Source organism: Loxodonta africana, chromosome 26 (genome assembly GCF_030014295.1).
Source record: "Loxodonta africana isolate mLoxAfr1 chromosome 26, mLoxAfr1.hap2, whole genome shotgun sequence".
Classification (NCBI taxonomy): Eukaryota; Metazoa; Chordata; class Mammalia; order Proboscidea; family Elephantidae; genus Loxodonta; species Loxodonta africana.
The window spans coordinates 18,892,926-18,916,036 of NC_087367.1; the positions used below are offsets into that span (position 1 = coordinate 18,892,926).

The following is a 23,111-nucleotide window of genomic DNA, read 5'->3' on the forward strand; positions in this document are numbered from 1 at the left end:
AACACACAGAAGAGAGGAGAAGGCAGTGTGACCATGGAGGCAGGGTTTGGAGAGATGCTGCCGCAAGTGAAAGAATGCTAGCAGCCACCATTCTTTGAAAGAGGCAAGGAATGGATTCCTTCCTAGAGCCTCTGGAGTGAGTGTGGCCGCGCCAACACCTTGATTTCAGACTTCTGGCTTCTAGAACTGTGAGAGAACAAATTTCTGTGATTTTAAGCCACGAAGTTTGTGGTAATTTGTTAAAACAGCCACAAGAAACAACTACGGGGTGTCTATCAACTTTAGGCACCTCTGATGGTACCTCAACTAAACTTACAGAATAAGTTTGTACCTGAGAGCGATCTATTACTTTATCAATTTAAGAAAAAGTTCTCTGTACATTTAATGTAGTTATAGTAGCACCGAAGAAGCCCTGGTGGCACAGTGGTTAAGTGCTTGGCTGCTAACTGAAAGGGTAGCAATTCGAACGCACCAGCCACTCTGTGGGAGAAAGATGTGGCAGTCTGCTTCCGTAAAGATACAGCCTTGGAAACCCTGTCCTGTAGGGTCACTATGAGGCGGAATTGACTCAATGGCAATTAGGTTTACGGTAGCACCTAGATGTATGTGAAATAACACTAGGCTGAACTGTAATGGTAATTTTTAAATTGAGAGAGTTCACTTTAACAGTGAAAAACATGAGTCATCTTCCTAATGAGTGAGTCACCTGTAATTGGGCAGTGATTGATGGCATAGTAATTATGTTAGGTAAAGAGCTGGGAGGTAGTGCAAATAGAGTTAAGCCATATTACACCCATTATATTAAAGGAGGCTAAATTTCATTGGTTGCTGACTCACTGCTACCCCGGGTAACAGAACTGCCTTATAGGGTTTCCTGGGTGTAATCTTTATGGAGGAAACCCTGGTAATGTAGTGGTTAAGAGCTACAGCTGCTAACCATAAAGGTTGGCAGTTCGAAATCACCAGGTGCTCCTTGAAAACCTTATGGGGCAGTTCTGCTCTGCCCTGTAGGGTCACTATGAGTTGGAATCGACTTGACGGCAGTGGGTTTGGCTTTGGTTCAGTCTTTACAGAAGCAGATCGCCAGGTCTTTCTCTTGCAGAGCTGCTGGATGGGTTCAAACTGCCAGCCTTTTCAGTTAGCAGCTGAGCACTCAACCATTGTGGCACCAGGGCCCCTTGGCAATGAAATAAAGGATGGGAAATGTAAACTTATCATTCATCTTCATTGCAAGGACGTTTAACATGGGGTTTTTATATTTCATGGAAGGGCAGTGACTTGGAATCTGTCAAAATAGCTTTTGCTTTTCCTCAAGCATACCCTGTGTCCTAGTTTCCCAGGGCTGCCATGATAAAATATCACAAAGTGGGTGGCTTTACATAGTTCTGGAGGTTAGAAGTCCAAATCAGGGTCTCGGCTGTGGTGATTCCTTGTGGGGGCTTTGAGAGAGAAACTGTTCCATGCCTCTCTCTTAGTATCTGGTGACTGCTGGCAGTCCTTGGTGTTCCTTTGTTGCTTACAGACGCACGGCACCTCCCTCACCCGTTTGCGTCCCTTGTAAGACACTACTCAGAAGGGCTTCTGATTAGGACCCACCTACCTGTAATGACCTCGTTTAACTTAACTGATAACAAAAGAAAAAAGCAGTATTTCCAAATCAGGCCATATTCACGGGTACAGGGATTAGAACTTCAACATATCACTTTGGGGATGCAAGTCAATACAAAATACCCTGGGCCAAGAATAACCCGTATGCATCTTTCTTACTCAGAGTCAAGTGTCACAACGCTTAGGGTGAAAATTGGATTCCATAATTAGTACCTGTAGGGTTTGTTCAGCAAATATTTATTTAGCACTTATTATATGTCAAACAGTGTTCTAGGAGCCAAGAATATGCAGTGTACAAAACAAAATGCCTCCGTTTTGAAGCTTATATTTTAGCAAATACGTGGAGTGTCAGATGGAGGTAAGTACCATGAAGAAAAATTCCAGTAAAGGAAGGGGAGGCTGTGGAGTGCTTGTTTGTGAGGGTGGGAAGTGCTAGCCATTTCAAGCAGTGGGGTCAGAGAAGTCTTCAAAGTTGAGCAGAGCTTTTGAACAACCAGTGGGTCAAATAAGAAATCACAAGGGAAATTAAAAAAATACCTTGAGATAATTAAAAAATGGAAACAGCAAAATTTACCAGACGCGGCGAAGGAAGTGCTTAGGGGCAATTTTATAGCTGTAAATGCCTACATTAAAAAAGAAGAAAGATCTCCAATTGATAACCTAGCTTTACACCTTAAGGAATTAGAAGAAGTGCAAACAGAACCCAAAGCTAGCAGAAGGAAGGAAATAATAAAGAATAGAACAGAGATGAATGAAATAGAGAACAGAAAAACAATAGTATCAGTGAAACCAAAACTTGTGTTTTTTTTTTTAATTTATTGTGCTTTAAGTAGAAGTTTACAAATCAAGTCAGCCTCTCATACAAAAAGTTACACACACCTTGCTATGCCCTCCCAGCTGCTCTCCTCCTAACAAGACAGCACATTCCTCCTCTCTACCTTGTGTTCTGCGTGTCCATTCAACCAGCTCCAGTCCCCCTCTTCCTTCTCATCTCGCCTCCAAACAGGAGTTGCCCATATAGTCTCATGTGTCTACTTGAGCCAGGAAGCTCACTCTTCACCAGTATCATTATCTGTCTTACAGTCCAGTCCAATCCCTGTCTGGAGAGTTGGCTTTGGGAATGCTTCCATCTTGGGCTAACAAAGAGTATGGGGACCGTGACCTGCAGGGTCCCTCTAGTCTCAGTCAGGCCATTATGCCTGGTCTTTTTATGAGAACTTGAGATCTGCATCCCACTGTTCTGCTCCATCAGGAATTCTCTGTTAGGGCAGTGATCTGTGGTAGCTGGGCATCGTGTAGCTCTTCTGGTCTCAGGCTGATGTAGTCTCTGGTTTATGTGGCCTTTTCTGTCCCATGGCTCATCTTTACCGTGTGTCTTTGGTGTTTTTCATTACTCCTTTGCTCCAGGTGGGTTGAGACCAATTGGTGCATCTTAGATGACCGCTTGTTAGTGTTTGAGACCCCAGATGCCACGGATGCAGAACATTGTCTTAATACATTTTGTTATGCCAGTTGACCTAGATGTCCTCTGAAGATGACCAAAGCCTTGTCCCTGCTACTCTAGCCTTAGAAGCATTTGGTTGTATTCAGGAAACTTCCTTGCTTTTGGTTTAGTCCAGTTGTGCTGACTTCTCCTGTATTGTGTATTATCTTCCCCGTCACCTAAAATAGTTCTAGTCTTTTTTTTTTTTTTTTACTATCTAATTAGTGAATACCCCTCCCCCTCCCTCCCCACCCTCATAACCATCAAGGAATATTTTCTTCTGTGTTTAAACTTTTTCTAGAGTTCTTAAAATAGTGGTCTCATACAATATTTGTCCTTTTGCAGCTGACTAATTTCACTCAGGATAATGCCTTCCAGATTCCTCCATGTTATGAGATGTTTTGTGATAGTTTTTTATGTTTATCTCTTGGTTGGCTGAAATTCGTCTCTCTTTGAGAAGAGTTTTTGAGATAAGTCCTTGATTTCTTGCACATTCAATAGTGTTTATATTGCTCTCATACTTGAATAAGAATTTGATAACACAATTCTTCGTCACACCTTCTTTCCCTGAGGATTTTGTAAGCATTGCTCCACTGTCTTCTAGCACTGCATGTTGCTGTGGCGAAGAGTGAAGCCAGCCTAATTTTTTCCACTTTGTAGATGAATTGAACGTTCTGCCTGAATGGCCAAAAGGGACTTCCTTTATCTTTGACGTCCAGTAACTCTGTTAGGGTATATCATCATACATATTCTGTCAGTTCATCCTGAGGCGTGGTAGGACTTTGGTTCCAAGTCAAAACGTTTTATGAAGATTTTTTAAAGACATGTTCCTAAATTTATTTTTGTTTATTTAGAAAACAAAAAAAGAAAAAAAAACTTAGGAATTTCTGTATAATACCCTTAGAATGGAAGGTTAAAAAAAATGTTCATTTTCTATTTGGAGAATGTAATACTAATTATTTTGCCACTTTAGCTAATAAATTAATGGAAAAACTACTCTTTTATCCTACTTTGGATAAAGTATGAAGTGAGAATTTTTGTGCTAATTTTCTATAAATCTGGCCAAGTAACTTTGAAACTGTAATTTCTTTTTCTGTTTTTTTTTTTTTCCACTTCTAAATTGGTGCGGTTTTGTTGTTGTTGTGGTTTGCGCTTTTAGGTGGAATCCAAACAGTGTATCTGCTGAGCCATGATATTGATGCTGGTCGTTTCCAAGCACTAATGGAATGTTTTGCTAGCACTTTTGAGGACGTGAAAGTTTTAGCGTTTGATCTTCTGATGAAGTTAACAAAAACCGTTGTACAATTTCAGGTATTTGGACTTCGCCAATGTAAATGTAAACGTGGTATCTGCATGAAAACTTTCTATTTTAGCAGCAGGGGAAGCATCCTGTGAATTACCCAGGCACGTTCTGTCTGCCCTGTCTCACATCTGCTGACTGCTATAAGTTATCATTACTACCTCTATTGCTGTTGGCTCATAGGGAGGAGGTGGGGAGGAATGGTGAAGAAGGAGGAAATACGGTAAATGAAAATAAAGCCCAAAGCAGTAAGCTTTGGCTTTTTTAATGCTCTGCTATAAAGGAGGTATAGGAAACAGTAGGTTTGATTGTTTACAGGATTATTCGTAGATTTTTGTTAACTGCAGCCTCCCCAGTTCCTTTGGATGTGTTAATATTTGATCAAAACACATCACTTACAGTAATTAAAGGTTTTCAAGATAATCTCCTTCCTTCGTAGGCTAGGAAGCTGAATATAAGTGAGATATAAAACAAATTTCTGGTCTTCCAGCAAGCAATAGCTAAACTGAGACTGAAACTCATAGAGTGCTTGAGGTTAGCAACAGTTCTCTCGCTAGGCGCCGTGCTCCATCCCCTGCCCCCGCATTCCTGTTCTGACATTTTCTTCTTCTGCTCTGACCTTGGGGTGAGAACCAAAGATGAGCTTGGACAGTGAAGCCACAGCGTGGAGATGGGTCTGCAGGGAACCCCCTACCCCAAGATGATGGAACAATGACATTCAGACGTCAAAGACTATTATGTTCTTACTAATTGACTAATAAAGCAATTCAGGGACTGAATATATTATAAAAATGACTTAGATGCTTTAGGCCGTTGTTCTTATGTGTTTTAGGTCATAGAAAATGAAAGACATCAAACAGCAAAAATTAAAATAGAAATAAACTGATCTTTGAATCAGTACATTTAATATTTTTAATATTGTGTAAATCATCATTAAATACTAGCATACCTATAATCGACTTCAAATTTAAGTTTACAGTAGTTTTCCCTCTTATATTAGACAGTCGTGGAGTAATCCTAGTAGAATCAACCCAACCCTGAATTCCAAGTTCCATGCAACTTGTCAACCAGGCACTTGGGACTGGGACCTGTGTCTCCTGTTCTTAGCCTGTGTCTTTCCATGAATGTCACAGTGAACTATCCTTCATTCTTTCTCCTTTAGGACAGGCTAAAAAAAATTTTTTTTTTTGTTTTTATGTGAGTAGATGTTTATATGCGATAAAGGTGTGGGAGCTGTGTTGCAGAATTTCTGAGGCCGATTGTATCATTTTGTTTTCGATGTATTGCATACAGGGAGCTTTACCAGGAACAGCCTTCCTGTGGATTTGCATTTTTCCGCTTGAACTAGCTGTATTGGAAGGGGGAAGAGGGGGAGGATGAGGGCCAGGTAAAACGTAAACCCTGACAGACAAAGGAACTGACTTAAATAGGAATAACAAAGGTAATCTGGCTGTAGCCATAGCAAATTTTCTACAGGAAAAACACACAGTTTTATTGAAGAAAGAAGGTTTTTCATTTTTTTTTTTTAAAGAGCTTTATCTATGTTGAATTCCTTAATCGAAATTTTTTTTAAGACCCTCGTCACTAGAACCAGTGATTATTTATTACTGTAATAGAAGCTCCAAATAAATTAATGTTACTGTTGAGTTGTATGGCTGATTCTGTTTTTATGTATGTGTTATTTCTTCAAACTGAAGAAATCTTTCAATGACAAACTGAGGCTGTGCTTCATTCCAGGGTTCAGAGAAACTGCAGGACTTGTTCCAGGCAGCGCTGGAGCTCAGCACAAGCACCAAACCGCACGACTGTGTAACAGCCTCCTACCTGCTGAACTTCTTAATCTGGCAGGATGCTCTGCCGTCACCTCTGTCTGCCCGCTTGCAGACTCAGCAAGTTGCGTATGGCGACGGAGAGAAGTCGGCATCTGTGGTGGAAAGGAACACATTAATGGGTTTGTATTGAGTAAATGACCTTTTGTTTTTATTTGTCAAATCCATACATCTTACTTTCTCGCTATTCATTTGGTTAGAATATCTAATGGTTAAACATTTACTTTGTGGTTTTTTTAATTTAATGGTTTACAAGCCTATAAGGCTGTCGGAGTTTCTCTCAAGCAACTGAATAGCTTACTCAGCTATAAGTTTTCTGTAGCGCTTTTGAACAGGAGATTCCTGTTAAATATGTAGATGTCCAAATGTACATTCATATAGTTCTTTTTTTAAATAGAAGTTCTTTGACAAGAGTCTTTTTTTTTTTGGCAGAAATTTTACAACGGTTATAGCCAGGCTATCTGTATTATTTCTACATAGAACAGAGTTCCTTTGTCTGTTGGGGTTTATGTTTTAACTGACTGTCATACCCCTGCCTTTCACCCTTTCTATATGACCAGTTCCAAAACTCAGGGTCTTAGGTGGTTTAGATTTAATGATTTTCAACAAACATTTTTGGGGATTCTCGTTCTATAAATAAGGACAAATGTGGAATTTTTTTTTTTTTTTTTTTTAATAGAGGAAAAGGAGGTCAGTTATAGAAAGAGAGTTGAAAATTACTCTCTTCATGGTGGTTGAAGAAACCATGAAAAAGAGAACCAGTGATGGGGAAGCCCCAGATGAGCTGATAGGGAGTGGTCTGCAGTTGAGGTGAACCAGGATTGCATGCTGCATATAAAGCATTCAATTTCAAAACATGTTAAAACTTTAACAATTTATAAACTTTTTGAAATATACAAATGCATATTTAAACATATATATGGTTTAAATTGGAAACCCTGGTGGTGTAGTGGTTAAGTGCTACGGCTGCTAACGAAGAGGTTGGCAGTTCCAATCCGCCAGGTGCTCCTTGGAAACTCTACCAGGCAGTTCTACTCTGTCCTATAGGGTCACTATGAGTCGGAATTGACTCGTTTGGTTTTTTTTTTGTTTTTTGTATGGTTTAAATAATAATAGCAAATTTTCACCGTTTTTTTTCAGGCACTGGGTGTTCCCACCCAGCTTAAGAGGTAGAACAGCACCCATACTTTTGAAGCCTCTCCGTTATCATACCCCTTTCCCCAGATAATTACTATCTTATATTTTGTAATAATCCTTCATTTTGTTTTTCTTTACAGTTTTACCACATGTGTATATATCATTAAATGATGTTTGACATAGTTTTGTATCATTTTGAATTTCATATTAGTGGCACTGTACTGAAGGAGCCGTGGTGGCACAGTGGTTAAGCCTCCGCTGCTAACTGAAAGATTCATGGTCCAAACCCCCGCAGCTCCCCCGTGGAGAAAGCCGTGGCATCTGCTTCTGTAAAGATTACAGCCTTGGAAACCCTTCGGGGCAGTTCTACTCTCTCCTCTAGGGTTACTATGAGTTGGAGTTGGCCCCATGGCAGTGGGTTTGGTTTTGGTTTGGCATTGTACTCTATGGATTTTACGAATTTACCACAATTTATTAATCCATTCTCCTTTGGTAGACTTTTTTTTTTCCCTAAAATAAATAATGCTGATGTGAATATTCTCATACTTATCTTTCAATCCACACATTTAAGAGTTTATCTGTGGTAAACATAGAAGTAGAATAGCCTGGTCATAAAGTATGTGTACTCTCACTTCAGGAGATGATGCCAAGTAGGATTTCAGATTACACTCCCACCAGCAAATGATGAGAGTTGTGTCGTATCACATCATCACCATAATTTGCTATTGTTAGCTTTAAAAAATTTTGCCAGTAGCAAAATATAAAATCATATCTCATATCTCATCTTGCACTTTAATGTGATTGACACATGGGTCAGTTTGTTGCACTGTGGGAGCTTGTGTGTTGCTGTGATGCTGGAAGCTATGCCACCGGTATTCAAATACCAACAGGGTCGCCCATGGTGGACAGGTTTCAGCTGAGCTTCCAGACTAAGCCAGACTAGGGAGAAGGACCTGGCGGTCTACTTCTGAAAGAATTAGCCAGTGAAAACCTTATCAACAGCAGTGGAACATTGTCTGATGTAGTGCCAGAAGATGAGCCCCTCAGGTTGGAAGGCACTCAAAAGATGACTGGGGAAGAATGTCTCAAGAATAGATTGGATGCATTCAACACTAACGGCCAAAGACCAATCGAGTTGTGGAATGATGTTATACATGAAGAAAGCAAGAGGTTATTAAGAAGACGAGAAAGAAAGAAAAGACCAAAATGAATGTCAGAAGAGACTCTGAAACTTGCTCTTGCATGTAGAGAATAGCTAAAGCAAGAGGAAGAAATGATGAAGTAAAAAAGCTGAACAGAGGATTTCAAAGGATGGCTTGCGAAGACCCAGTAAAGTATTATATAATGAAATGTACAAAGACCTGGAGATAGGAAACCAAAAGGGAAGATCACCATCACCATTTCTCAAGCTGAAAGAACTGAAGAAAAAACTGAAGCCTTGAGTTGTAATGTTGAAGGATTCTATGGGGAGAATACTAAACGATGCAGGAAACATCAAAAGAAGATGGAAGGAATACACAGGGTCACTGTACCAAAAAGAAATGGTCAATGCTCAGTCATTTCAGGAGGTGACATATGATCAAGAACCGATGGTACTGAAGGAAGAGGTCTGAGCTGCACTGAAAGCATTGGTGAAACACAAGGGTCCAGGAATTGACAGAATATCTATTGAGATGTTTCAACAAACAACGAATGCAGCCCTGGAAGTGCTCACTTGTCTATGCGAAGAAATTTGGAAGACAGTTACCTGGCCAACTGACTGGAAGAGATGCATATTTGTACCCATTCCCAAGAAAGGTGATCCAACTGAATGTGGAAAGTATCAAACAATATCATTAATATCACACACAAGTAAAATTTTGCTGAAGATCATTCAAAAGTGGTTGCAGCACTACATTGACAGGAAACTGCTAGAAATTCAAGCCACATTCAGAAGAGGATGTAGAACCAGGAATATCATTGGCGATGTCAGATGGATCCTGGCTGAAAGCAGAGAATACCAGAAAGATGTTTACCTATGTTTTATTGACCATACAAAGGCATTCGACTGTGTGGATCATAACAAATTATGGATAACATTGCAAAGAATGGGAGTTCCAGAACATTTAATTGAGCTCATGAGGAACCTGTACTTAGACTAAGAGGCAGTCATTTAAACAGAACAAGGGGATATTGCGTGGTTTAAAGCCAGGAAATGTGTGTCAGGGTTGTATCCTTTCACTACATGTAGTCCGTATGCTGAGCAAATAATCCGAGAAGCTGGACTGTATGAAGAAGAACGGGCATCAGGATAGGAGGAAGACTTATTAACAACCTGTGATAACCACATGATACAACCTCACTTGCTGAAAATGAAGAGGACTTGACGCACTTACCAATGAAGATCACTATGGACTACACCTCAACATAAAAAAAAAAAAATCCTCACAGCTGAACCAACAAGCAGCATCATAATAAATGGGGAAAAGTTTGAAATTGTCAAGGATTTTATTTTATTTGCATCTTCAATCAAAGCCCAGAGAAGCATCAGATAAGCAGTCAAACCCACGTGTTGCATTGGGTATATCTGCTGTAAAAGACCTCTTCAAAGTGTTGAAAAGGAAAGATGTCAGTTTGAGGACTAAGGTGCGCCAGGTCCAAGCCATGATATTTTCAATCGCCTCATCTGCATGTGAAAGCTGGACAGTGAATAAGGAAGACTAAAGAAGAATTGATGCCTTTGAATTATGGCGTTGGTGAAGAATATTGAATATACCATGGACTGCCAGAAGGACAAACAAATCTGTTTTAGAAGGAGTACAGCCAGAATGCTCCTTAGAAGTGAGGTTGGCAAGACTTCGTCTCACATACTTTGGACATGTTATTAGGAGGGACCAGTTCCTGGAGAAGAACATTATGCTTAGTAAAGTAGACGGTCAGCAAAAAACAGAAAGACCCTCAACAGGATGGATTGACACAGTGTCTGCAACAATGGGCACAAACATAGCAACAATTGTGAGGATGGCACAGGATTGGGCAGTGTTTTGTTCTGTTGTACATGGGGTCACTATGAGTTGGAACCGACCCGATGGCGCCTAACAACATCAGTGTGATTGAGCGTCTTTTCGTGTGTTCATAAGCTGCTCATTTTACTTTTCTGTGAAATGTCCATTCATATCCTTTGTTCATTTTTACATTGAATTGTTCGTCTTTTACTTGTTGATTTTAGGAGTTCTTTATATATCTGAATATTAATTTATCGATTACATACAATTCCAAAATTAAAACCCCTCCATCCAGAAAAAAGGAAACGCAAAACATCTTCTGGTCAAACAGGACATGCCAAATGGGTGTGGAGTTTGAGACCCCAGGTAGATGATGAGTAGAAGGAATGACTCATCCACAGACAGACTGCTCTCAGCAGATCCAGGGAATTAGGGAAGGACACTAAGGTCTACCTTTTAGGATACCAGGTCATAATGAGAAATGGTTAACAGGCTGGGTAAACCTTGAAAGATCTCTTTTTTATTCAAAACCTCTGGTGTAAGAGTTCAAAGAATTAGCTGTTTTCACGGGAACTGTTTTGTCATTCACAAATTTACAAGTCTGTTTTTCAACTGGCATTACTTGGACTTCCTGTTTGCTTTTCCTAGTCATCAAATGCTTGTTGGAAAATCTTGAGGAAGAAATATCTCAGGCTGAAAATTCCCTGCTTCAGGCAGCAGCATCATGTCCGATGTATGGACGAGTCCACTGTGTAACAGGAGCTTTGCAGAAGTTGCCTTTAAAGTAAGTATGTCCACTGCTGACTCCTGGACACTCGGCACTGAGCAGTCAGCTCTTACTGGGTTGTGTCCTGGGAAAGGAATGTAGTTCATTGCCTTAAAGACAATGGAAAATTAGATTTCAAAATTTACATGTATGTGAACATATATTCTTTTAGGTTTATGAAATATTTCATAGATTGCAAAATTTTGAAATGTAAGTTTTCTCATTCCTTTTTATCTATTAATTTCTATTATGAAAAATTTATTTTTGCTTTTAGCATAAATTCCTCTCACATTTTTGTTGCAGCAGCCTGCAGTTGGTGAGCGAGTGGAGACCTGTGGTGGAGAAGCTCCTTGTGTTGTCCTACAGGCTGTCTGCCGTGGTGTCACCTGTCATTCAGAGCTCCTCCCCAGAGGGCCTCATCCCCATGGACACAGACTCAGGTCAGCAAGGAAAGGAGGGTAGAGTGACATGGTGTGACTATTGTGTTTTTCTTTTCCTTTTTTTTGAAAATTCCTTTGGCGGTATATAAAAGCTAAATGGGGGGGGAGGGGAGAGAAGAAATTATTAATACAGTGAAACCTGTGAGAGCTGGAACTCAATGGGACTGCCTTGTTTTTCCAGGACTCCCAAGCTTTCTGCCTTTGACAGGGCGCAGTCTTACCACTTTTCTGTCGCTTGTTTAGTGGAAAATATTTGAGTTTTCCTTATCTGGCAGGTTTCTGCCTTACACAGGTCCTGGCTTTTGTAAGTTTTCTATAGTAGTAGTGGTATTTCTGCCTTGTTAGTAATATTTGTTAACTATTAAAAAATAACCAGGTGATGAGCAAGGTACCTCCTCCTCTGGGTTAACAGTATGAATACTGTTATTTCAGAACACAACCTACAGGTGGATGCAGGGACTGGGATACTGGGCAAAACACATTAGAGGGATGGGCAGTTGATGGAGTTCAGTTAGTGCAGGTGACTTGTTAGGAATCTGGAATGGGCAACCAGTTAACATACAAAGACCAGTGTGCCTGGGTTATCTAGTACTGCTCTAACAGAAATACCACAAGTAGATGACTAACAAACAGAAATTTATTCTCTCACAGCCTAGTAGGCTAGAAGTCCAAACTAAGGGCGTCAGCTCCAGGGAAAGGCTTTCTTTCTCTGTCGGCTCTGGGGGAAGGTCCTTGTCATCAATCTTCCCCTGGTTAAGGAGCGTCTCCGCACAGGGACCTGAGATCCAAAGGACGTGCTATGCTCCCGGTGCTTCTTTCTTGGTGGTATGAGGTTCCCTTGTCTCTCTGCTCACTTCTCTCTTTTATATCTAAAAGGAGATCGGCTTTAGACAAAACCCAATCTTGTAGATTGAGTCCTGCCTCATTTATTTAACGGCAGATAATCCCACTTCATCAACAGCATGGAGACAGGATATGCAACACACAGGAAAATCACATCACGTGACAAAATGGTGGACAGTCACAGTATACTGGGAATCGTGGCCTAGCCAAGTTAATAAATATTTTTGGGAAACACAGTTCAGTCCATGACAACCAGTTAATGGAAAAAAATTCAGAGGAGATACTCAGCGTGCCCAAAATTGAAGTCATGCACTTTCCTCTGCCTTTTCCCTCCCAGCCCCTGCTTCTTCACCAGAGATCTGTTTATGCAAGTCAGCAGTCTAGTACTGCTTGGCCTCTCTCCCTTGCTCCTCGTATCTGGCTTGCCTCGTGTTCTTACAGTGTTACACTTTAAATATTTCTCAAATCTTTTTTTTTTAAATCGGCATTTTCTCACCCAGCTAGTTTCTGTGCATCCACTATTTCCGTCCATTTCCTGCATCCAAAGTAATCTTGCTGCATCCAAAGTAATCTTTTCTAAGTATGTAATTGATTGAAAACCAAACCCAAATCCATTGCCATTGAGTTGATTCTGACTCATAGCGACCCTATAGGACAGAGCAGAACTGCCCCATAGGACTTCCAAGGAGCAGCTGGTAGATTTGAACTGCTGACGTTTTGGTTAGTAGTCGAGCTTTTAACCACTGTGGCACCAGGGCTTCTTATAATTGATTGCATTACATGTAATCTTTGCTTAATGCCTGTACCCTCACCACCCCTCCCCACAACCAGGTCCTATAATGGTTTGGCTTCTGCTACCTCTCCAGTCTGTTAGCACTTTCCCCTTCCCATGGAGCTTTTCTTCCCATGAAGCTTTCTTTCTTGGAATAATAATTTTACAGGGATCCTGCCTATGTATTTGCTCCCTCGTGCTTAGCGCAGTGCCTGGTAGAAGTAGATATGCAATAAATATTTGTTGATAATGAATAAATAAATGAAGGAAAAATTTCTGTAAGGAGAGGAACTAAGCTTAGTGCCTGGATATGAACTAAGCTCAGTGCCTGGATATGCCAGGTGGCACATTCCTGTACTGCAGCTGGCCACAGGATTGGCTCAGAAAGGTATGTGCTCACATGGGATTGTTCCTTTACACAGAGAAAATCATGAGGGAAATTTACACTTGGTGTGGAAATAAAGTTTGTAAATGCATTTTGGAGCACAATACACATTGAATGTATCAGAAACACACACTGTACCATACGCTGCAGTACCTTGGGCTGATACGATGATAGTTTAAGTGACCTGAAGATGTGTGTTTTATGTAGAAAATGGTGGCTTTTTCACTTTTACTAAAAATGAATCGAAGATTAGTGATGGTTCATAATACTAAAATGGAAGTGTTTTTGTTATTTATTTTTGTATTTATATTATTTTGTATTTTTTGGCTAGTGTTAGTCTAAATACCAAAATTTGATGCTTTGGTTTTCTGGCTTAAACAGTGCATGGAGAGAAGGAATGTCCAATCTTAGAAGTAAAGTTTGGATCAGTGTATTCTGGATGAGAAATATTGAGTGTTTCTGTCACCTCTTGTGGTTAGGACAGGCAAAGTATACCAAAATTCTATTTGTTAATGAAGAGTTTTTAAACATCCTTTGGTCACAAAAACCATCTTTGGCTCACAGGCTTTTCCTTAATTCTGCCTTTTCTTTTCTCTTTTGGTTGTCTCCATTTTTCCCTGCTTCTCCTTCCCCATGTTAGCTGCCATACATTCTGAATTCCTTGAAGAAAGTCTCCCAGAAAGCCATAAAAATGGATGGGTAGAGTTCTTAAAAACTTATTCAGATCCTTCCTCTTGTTTCTTGGTCTTCCCATGGTTTCTTTTGGGGCCAGTGTTACTTTTTCATGGCTGTCGAAGTTTGTTTCTTTTTGGCAGAATTTCAGGGAAGCAGCAAGTGGACATAAGATGTTGGTTGAATCGTCATGATAGCAGTTTGGGTGTTTGTATTTCCCATGGTACCTAAAGTATAAGTATATAAGTGTATATAGTATATAATATATACTATATACTGTATATTTATTTTTTGATTTGGTAATTGATCGCAGATGATTACTTGTTGCTATTTTTAAGAAATCTGAGCCTGGCTACTAACTATTAGGTATCCCCTAGCTGTCCATTCATTCCTCTCAGCCTCTGCCACTAGCCAGCTTCTGTTCTAGGCACTGGCGATTCAGCAGTGAACAGACAGACAAAGTCTTGCATTCATGGAGCTTTTATTTCCTAATTCAGTGAGTGCTTAGGAAATAAAAATGAAGTTTAAAACTGACTGTAAAATATACTTTAGAAAGCAGTGTATTATATAATGCATTTCAAACCCAAATATGGGAGTCTTTATGATATTCCTCAGCTATAAAAGTTTGCTTTTATGAGAGTGGGGTTTTCCTTTTCTGTTGGTCCTTTTACTTTTAAACCTTGATAACTTATGTTGTATATAGGGAAACTATATCTTAAAACAAAATCTATTGAAGTTTATTACTCTTCTTTCAAATGACTGAGTACCGTGTTTGAGATTCTCAGGCAACACACCAGGAAAAGCAGAGTGAGTGAAATGGGCCTTTGTTTTGTGGACAGTTACAGTCGTGTTCTTTTGTCACATCTGCAGTGGAAATTGCCTTGTGTTACCAGTACATGAAAACTTTATGAAGACCCTATGTAAATAATTTTCACATTATCCACCCTGAGTCCCTTTTAATAGAGTTGATTATCAAGTATTAAAAATTACAGAACGTTTGAGGGCAGGTACCCCCAAGGGGTGAGGTGGAACTGGCGTTTCAGGTACTCTGGTCTCTCTCCCTCAGAGTCGGCAAGCCGCTTGCAGATGATTTTGAATGAGATTCAGCCACGAGATACTAACGATTACTTCAGTGACGTCAAAATAGTGAAAGAACGTGATAGTTTTGACTTGGAGGACTTGAATGCTAGTATGCCAAATACCGATACTTCTGCAGAAATCAAAGGTAAGATACATAAAATTGATATTGTAAGCAGTGTTTAAGTGAAATGTAAAGTATACAAAATGCCCTTTATATTGAGTAAACCACAGGCTGCAGATCCGAGAAGAACATTTCTTTCAAATAAAGTTTTCTTTGAGCTTATAAATGGTTTCTTTTGGGAATGAGGTTATAAGACTTTAGCCAGAAAAACATGTGCCCCAGTGCAGCTTATAAGGTGCTGTGACAAACAGCCATGGAGCACCCACCTTGACAGTCCAGGTGCCGCTACAGCAGTGTTGCTGGATGAACCTGGCTGCGGACAATGTCAGCTTCTTCTGGCAGGAAAGTTCACTTTTGTCTACTGAGGAAGTCCCTAATGTCAAGCACTTTTGAAGAAAATAAACCTCATTAAAAATGTGACTGTCTGTTGTGCCAAGCCTCCAGAATTTGAGTTCTCAAGGCTTGTTTTAACATTAGCTGTCATTATATAATTTTCTGTACACTCTAAAAAGCCATGAGAAGCAGTAGTTTTTGAGTGATTTATTTATATTCTGCTACATTCTCCACTAGGTGGGGATATTGCCTTGTGAAAATTTCTTTTTGTGATTTTTTTTTTTTTGTTTGTTTGTTTGTATTACACCAAATAACATAAATACATGTTCATTGTAATAGTTGTAAACAGTATAGAGGTAAATGTAAATTAAAAACAAATTAAAGTCCTCTTTCACATGCTGTCTAATCCCACTTCCTCCCTCTTTAGTGTAAATCCTTTTAGACCTATTCTCTGTATTTATGGGAGCCCTGGTGGCGCAGCGGTTATGAGTTTGGCTGCTAACCAAAAGGTCAGCAGTTCGAGTCCACCAGCCGCTCCTTGGAAACTATGGAACAGTTCTGCTCTGTCCTGTAGGGTCACTATGAGTTGTAATCTACTCAACAGCAACGGATTTTATGTGTTTATGTGTATTGTACATTTATTTTTTTAGTTTAGTGGGCTTTTTAAGATATAAATGGTACTGCACTGTATCATTTTGTTAAATCATCTTTTTTTTTAATAGTAGGTCTTGGATATCTTTTTAAATCAGTACTGAAATTCTTTTAAAACCGGAATAAGAGAGTGAGGGTAATTGTAATTTATTGACCATGGGATTTAAATGTGTTTTAAAAGATAATTTGTATTTTCTTTTGATTTTAAAAGTCCTGTCCTATCCCTTTACTGATGTAATAACTGCCTTCACCAAAACAGATGATTAAGTATATTTATTATAGTCATATTATATGGATGGCAGAGTTTGTTTCATTAATTTCCAAAGGTTAAGCTTAAGTTTTGAAACAATGTGTGTTATTTTTGAATTTATTTGAAAATAGTATGTTAAAAATACTGGGCGTGATTTCTCCTCACAGCACATGCTCAACAAATGGTAGTTATTTTCTCCTGAATAAATATAACATATGACAAATTGGTTTGCTCAACCGGATTATTCTTGGGGAAATTATGAATAAGCTTGTTCTAAGAAACCTGGGCAATGAGTAATCAAAGTGTCTAGTGTTGCAATAGATTTTCTCTCTTTCTATCTCTTTTTTTTAAGGTAAAGGAGGAAAAACATGTGATGTAACTGCTCAGATGGTGCTGGTATGTTGTTGGAGAAGCATGAAGGAAGTCGCTTTACTTTTAGGGACGTTGTGCCAGCTTCTTCCCATGCGATCTGTGCCAGAATCTTATGGTGGATTGTTGACAGTGGAACAGGTAGGGTAGATGTTTATTTCACCTGGTGTAGTTTCTGATCAAAGCATCAATCACAAGCTTTTATTTATAACCCAACTTGAAAAAGAAAAAGAAAGGCTTTGAGTTTTTCTTAAAATCCTACAGAGAAAAAACTAAAAAAAATTTATGGTTGTTTAGGAACTTTGACCTTGCAACACATTTTAAAACCATGGTAGTTTTAGAAATATTTTTCTTTTTCTGACTAAACTATGTTAGTCAAGGTAGATTTTTACAAAGAAAAGAAAGTATGATAATGGATCTCGTGTTTCCCACTACACTGATGATAAAGTTGTAGTCACTTCGGTTTTTTTGGCTGACTTTTATTTTAAGACCACAAAGTTAGTTCACCATCTGGGACTGTTCAAGTGACTTGACTGCAGTGTTTACAAGAAATTAGCTTACCACAAGCATTTCATTTGGAAATATTTTAGATTTATTAGATTTCTGTTTTTAATTGATTCCCTCTTCCTTTCCATATGGTTTCAACAAACCCATTTCCCACCATTTTCCAGCGAAGATATACCCGTACTTTCATTTTTAACCTTTTTCAAATAAAGAGAATATTTTCCCTAGGGTGTTACAACATTCAAGAACAAAATAAATATTGTAGTATGCTGATTATTTCTGTGAGAATCATGTGACTAGTGCCATGGAAATAATGCTAATATTTTTATTCTCACACTCTTTGTGGCTCTTGAGCTTACATCTGGTTAACAGCTGGACTTATAATGTACAAGGCCCCGAGATGGAGAAAGGCAAGAGAGAACAGTACACTGCCAGCATTATTATGTTCCTCGCTCTCTTCCAAATCAAATAGGCATCAGTGTCCTGGCGTTACTTGCAGTCATTGCTGGTGCCTGCCTACGGTGCCAATGCCAACATCTTCACTGAGGAATCCAGCTATGATTAATGATGACTTCACTGATGTTCACCACCTCGCTAAGGAGTAAACATGTGCAAAGTCCCTTGGCTTCCCAACTTTCTTTCCAAGGACAAGTTAAAACATCTAGTTTTTTTGGTTTGTTGGATAGTGCTTTAAACAAAAGTGAAGAGAAACATGTTTTGCTTTCATTGTACTTGAAAAAGACCTGAAAGCTTCCTGTGAAAATCATTTTGCCTTTACACTTTGTACACAGCACCCAAATGTTATGACTTTTATTTATAGGGAATAAACATGTAACATTGAGAATTAATAGAAAATGAGAAAGATGCTTGTAAAAAAGAGAAAACCAACCAAACAACAACAAAAAGACTCAGAGAAGCCAGAACTCTTCCAGTGACCTTTTTCCTGCGTAAAAAATAGAACCCTGTTTTTTTTGTAAAATAATAGTTTCCCTTCTAATGAAGTCCAGCCGTTTTTCCTTGTGGAAGGTCATGCTGTACCCTCACATACGTAGGTTTGAGAAGAGACCGAGTGGGTGATCAGGAATATACATGATAGCATTGTTCTAAATGGAAACGCTGGTTTTCGTTACAAACTTTATTCCTCAGCTTGATGACCTTAAAAAGAAATGTCTCAGTGTAGGAGCACTTAATCCATGAAAACCCAGAGTCAGCAAGAAATTAGTGTTTGTCGCATTATGTGAGGAGTCCTGCTTTTAATAATGAAATTTTGCTCTGTGAAATTCCTGTAATTAAAAGTACCCCCTTGTAGTTAAAACTTTTAAGAGTTAAAAGTATAAACGACAGAGAAGAATGTCATTTACATTTAAATGGCTGGGTCATGCCTAAGGCACACTCTTCCTTCCAAAGTGCAAAGTCGCTCTGGCAACGCTGGATCTGTTGTGCACACCCTGTGGCAAAACTACTGATTTAAGAGTCAGCACCGAAGTGTGAATACAGCAGACCTGCGGAGACAAAGGCAGTGAATGGACTTCCAAGCTCGTTGAACTATTAACCTAAAGATTGGCAGTTCTAACCCACCAGTGTCTACACAGAAGAAAGGCCTGATCATCTACTTCCCTACAAGAGTTGCGCTGTTCGTTGCCGTTGGGTTGATTCCGACTCATGGCCACCGCCATGTGAGAAGAATACAGCCAAGGAAGCTCTACGGAGCAGTTGTACTGTGTAACGCATGGGGTGGGGGAGAATATAGGACTCGGATATCTTATTCCCAAGGATAACTTGGGGTCCACCTTTCTGTAAATGGATAGAAGAAGCTGCTTCAGACAGCCTAAGATACTAACATTCTGCCTGATGCTTCTCTACTAACCCTTCACTCTTAAAATTTGAGATTCCAGGGCTGGAACGTAGAAGGACCGCGAAGATTTCTTTTATAGCCTAATTTTTTAAGGCCACCCTGATTTTCAGGCCCTTTGTTAAAGAGGTGATCACTTCAGTTCTACATACATTATTATATAGTGTATAGGTAGCTAAAAGGTAGTGAGATTACAATTTGGGGGTTTTTGTGGTTGTACAAGAACTGGTGCTCATTTGTGACCCTGAGTTTTCAGTGCTGTCTCCACAAACAACCAGAGGTGGAGGAATCACAGAGATGGTATTATTCATCTCTCTTGTACAAAAGGAAACTGAAACCCCTGGATGTTCCCCCTTTTGCCCAAGATCACAAAGCTGGTTTGTGGCAGCTTTGGGATAAGAACCCAATTCTTCTCCTTCCCATCCTGTGTTCTGACGTGGCACAGGGCTACATGCTTTGTTCTGAACAGCTACTTTAATTTTTCTTTTACATTCAATTTTCCCTGCTTCCGATACCCAACCACATTTTTGCAAACAACGGGATGGTAAGGGAACTTGCTAACAAAAGTTTTAGCAAATGGCCCATCTCCCTAGGTCACTTCTTGTGAAGCAGTGTGTCCCACCGGCTTCACCAAGACGAAAATCTGTTCATTGAGAGGCACGTCTGCCTTTCCTCTTGCTCTGTCAGCACATAATGAAAGGTTCTTTCATAACGTCCCTGTCTGAGAGGCAGAGATAAAACCAGCTCTGAGGGTTGTAAGTCGAGACCCTTAAAGAGTGAGTAGGGCATGCAACTTTATCTCAACAACTTCCTGACTTGTCTGCGTCTGGGTTTCAACCTCGAGGTTTCGCTGATATAGAACTTTTGCTTGATACACGTTGTTCGTCCTTTTTCCATGGGCTATCTGATACCCCGTGCTACTGATTTCATGAAGCAACTTCCTCTATCTGTGTATTAATTTATACGCTTATGTATTCCCCCTGATATTCATAAAAAGAAGCTTTTGGGTAGAGTTTTCATACTTGCTTTTCCTTTCCTAGTAATAACTGCTATGGAAATCATGTGAACAAAAACAATTGCCAGCTGTTAGAAATGAGCTGCTTTCTTATTCCTATTTTAGATTTTATTGTAACTTTCACGATGCACGTGGCTAACTGGGTTCGGAGGTTCCTTCTGTATCTTTTGTTACTGTTTTAGATTTTCTGTAATGGGCTACAAGTGGGATGTACATTTACTAGCATTCATAAGTTAAAGAAATTGCCTTTTGTATTTTCCTTTGCCGAAGTTTGTTTTCCTCCCCCCCTAGAAATTATGAATAAAAATTCATTGAATTGTACTGAATGCAAGTCCACTTTAAGCTTTGAAATGAAGTTGAGCCTATAAGCACATCACTAAGTCACGTATTTATTGACTGCCTTACTATTAAGGTGTTATGGGGATATAAAGAAGTCTAACGTGGTTCTCTGACCTCAAAGGGCTTTAGAATCTAATAGGGGATATAAGAGAGAAGTTCATTTTAAAAAGTCAGACTAAAGAACAAAGTCAAAATGGGAAATGGTTAAGAATTTCCTAGAAAGCAAAGAATAAACATTCTGGTAACAAGACATCTGAATGCCCGAAAACTATTACCTTTGTTCTTATAGTGTGGGAGAACAATGTTTGGGCTTGGAAGAAATCCCGTATTAGTAGTAAATCACTATAGTAGAGAATGTACAGTTTAGAACTTCATTACCTTACTGGAGTATAGACTTTTCTAAAATATTCTGTTTAACCAAACTGGAATTAGAAACTCTGAACTGTTGACATTCCCATGGTTTTAAGAAGTGACTTTGTCTTTTTTTTTTTAATTGTGCTTTAAGTGAAAGTTTACAGATCAAGTCAGTCTCTCTTACAAAAATTTATATGCACCTTGCTATGTACTCCTAGCTGCTCTCCCCCTCATGAGACAGCACACTCCTCCTCTCTACCCTATATTCCCCGTGTCCATTCAGCCAGCTCCTGTCCCCCTCTGCCTTCTCATTTCCCCTCCAGACAGGAGCTGCCCACATAGTCTCATGTGTCTACTTGACTCAAGAAGCTTGCTCCTAATTAGTACCATTTTCTGTCTTACAATCCAGTCCCTGTCTGAAAAGTTGGCTTTGGGAATGGTTCCAGTCTTGGGCTAACAGAAGGGCTGGGGACCATGACCTCTGGGATCCTTCTATTCTTGGTCAGACCATTAAGTCTGGTCTTTTTATGAGAAATTTGAGGTCTGCATCCCGCTGTTCTCCTGTTACATCAGGGATTCTCTGTTGTGTTCTCTGTCAGGGCAGTTATCAGTTGTAGCTGGGCACCATCTAGTTCTTCTGGTCTCAGGCTGATGTAGTCTCTGATTTATGTGGCCCTAAGAAGTGACTTTGTCTTTAAGTAAGAATTTAAATGAAGGTTCAGGGATTAAAGTCTCACTATTTTACAATGCAAAATAAAAACAAAAATGGACATCTATTGATTGCTACTCTGTGCCAGGTACTCTGCTAAATGCTCATATGCATAATCTCATTTATTTCTCAATTATCCTGTGAAGTAGGTTCTAGTTTTATCCCCATTTCATAGATGAGGGAACTGTGATTGCTTAATGTTAGTAAGTGGTTGAGTAGAGTTTCTGAACTCAGTCCTCTTGGCACCGGAGTTCCCGTTCTTAACCACTGCGCATACTATTTGTAGAACTATCCCACCTAAACTTAAAATCCTACTGGGATTACCTAGTATATAGTGAGTAGGATTAGCATTAATTTCTCTACTGTATTGCTTTTTATCGTATAGATAAAAGATAAATAATGTATTTGCATTTATCCTTTTTAGGTTTTATGTTCTGTATGAGCATTCAGCTCCCCTAATTAGTCTGCTGGAAACCCTGGTGGTGTAGTGATTAAGAGCTACGGCCGCTAAGCAAAACATTGGCATTTCAAATCCACCAGGTGCTCCTTGGAAGCTCTATGGGGTAGTTATACTCTGTCGTATGGGTCGCTATGAGTCGGAGTTGCCTCAACGGCAACATATTTTTTTAATTAGTCTGCTGATAAATTATAAATGCCTATAGACATTTTTTTTTTATATAGATATAGCCTATTGCTGTCTTCCTCTGTAGAAATTTATACCTAATCCACAAAGCTTGTTAATTTGCTGGCAGATAGGTATGTTTTATAAAAAAGTGAGAAGCAAGATAAAATTTAAAAAGACAGTGACTAGAAATTTAATTTGAAGAGCAGAAATCAGTGCCAGATTTTTACATTCTACCTTACTTTCCTTTAGAAAACCCTGAGATGTATGTTATTTATTAAAAATAATGAAGGCATTATCATGTTAAAAGAAAGCCTTCTGGGAAATTTAAATGGAAACTCAGTGGTATATAGTAGAAAGGCAATTGAATTGGGTTTTTCAGAGGACTTCTAAATTCTGTTTCATTTTTAAAATTAAATCTGTTTCTGAGCCTGACTGCTATCATTAATTTTCTAAGTAGTTTGGGTTAAATCTGTTCCCTGAAGTTTGATTGTCCACTGGGAGGGTTACAGCATGACCCTTCCTCTGTCCTGTTGCTCATAGACTGTACTGTGTTGCTGACTCTTCTCGCCCTTTATAATTGGGCACACTTGTACCTCACTGCACTGTCTTCCTCTGTCTTGCAGCATGAAACCTCTACCTCAGTCAGGTAGGTCTGCCAACCTTCCCTGCTATATCCTGTGTTCATTCATA

At 39.4% G+C, this 23,111-nt stretch overlaps 1 protein-coding gene across 8 annotated transcripts in view; it reads left to right on the forward strand.

Annotated features, from left to right (window-relative positions):
- THADA (THADA armadillo repeat containing) overlaps window positions 1-23,111 on the forward strand; it is a 362,922-nt gene that overhangs the window by 29,765 nt on the left and 310,046 nt on the right. For 7 of the 8 annotated variants that reach the window (XM_064277151.1, XM_064277150.1, XM_064277147.1 and 4 more), the window contains 6 exons: window positions 4,251-4,402; window positions 6,129-6,342; window positions 10,990-11,125; window positions 11,411-11,547; window positions 15,286-15,444; window positions 17,007-17,164. In XM_064277151.1, coding sequence (XP_064133221.1) covers window positions 4,251-4,402; window positions 6,129-6,342; window positions 10,990-11,125; window positions 11,411-11,547; window positions 15,286-15,444; window positions 17,007-17,164 — 956 coding nt within the window. The remainder of the gene's footprint in view (window positions 1-4,250; window positions 4,403-6,128; window positions 6,343-10,989; window positions 11,126-11,410; window positions 11,548-15,285; window positions 15,445-17,006; window positions 17,165-23,111) is intronic. The other variant, XM_064277149.1, reaches the window with a different exon arrangement.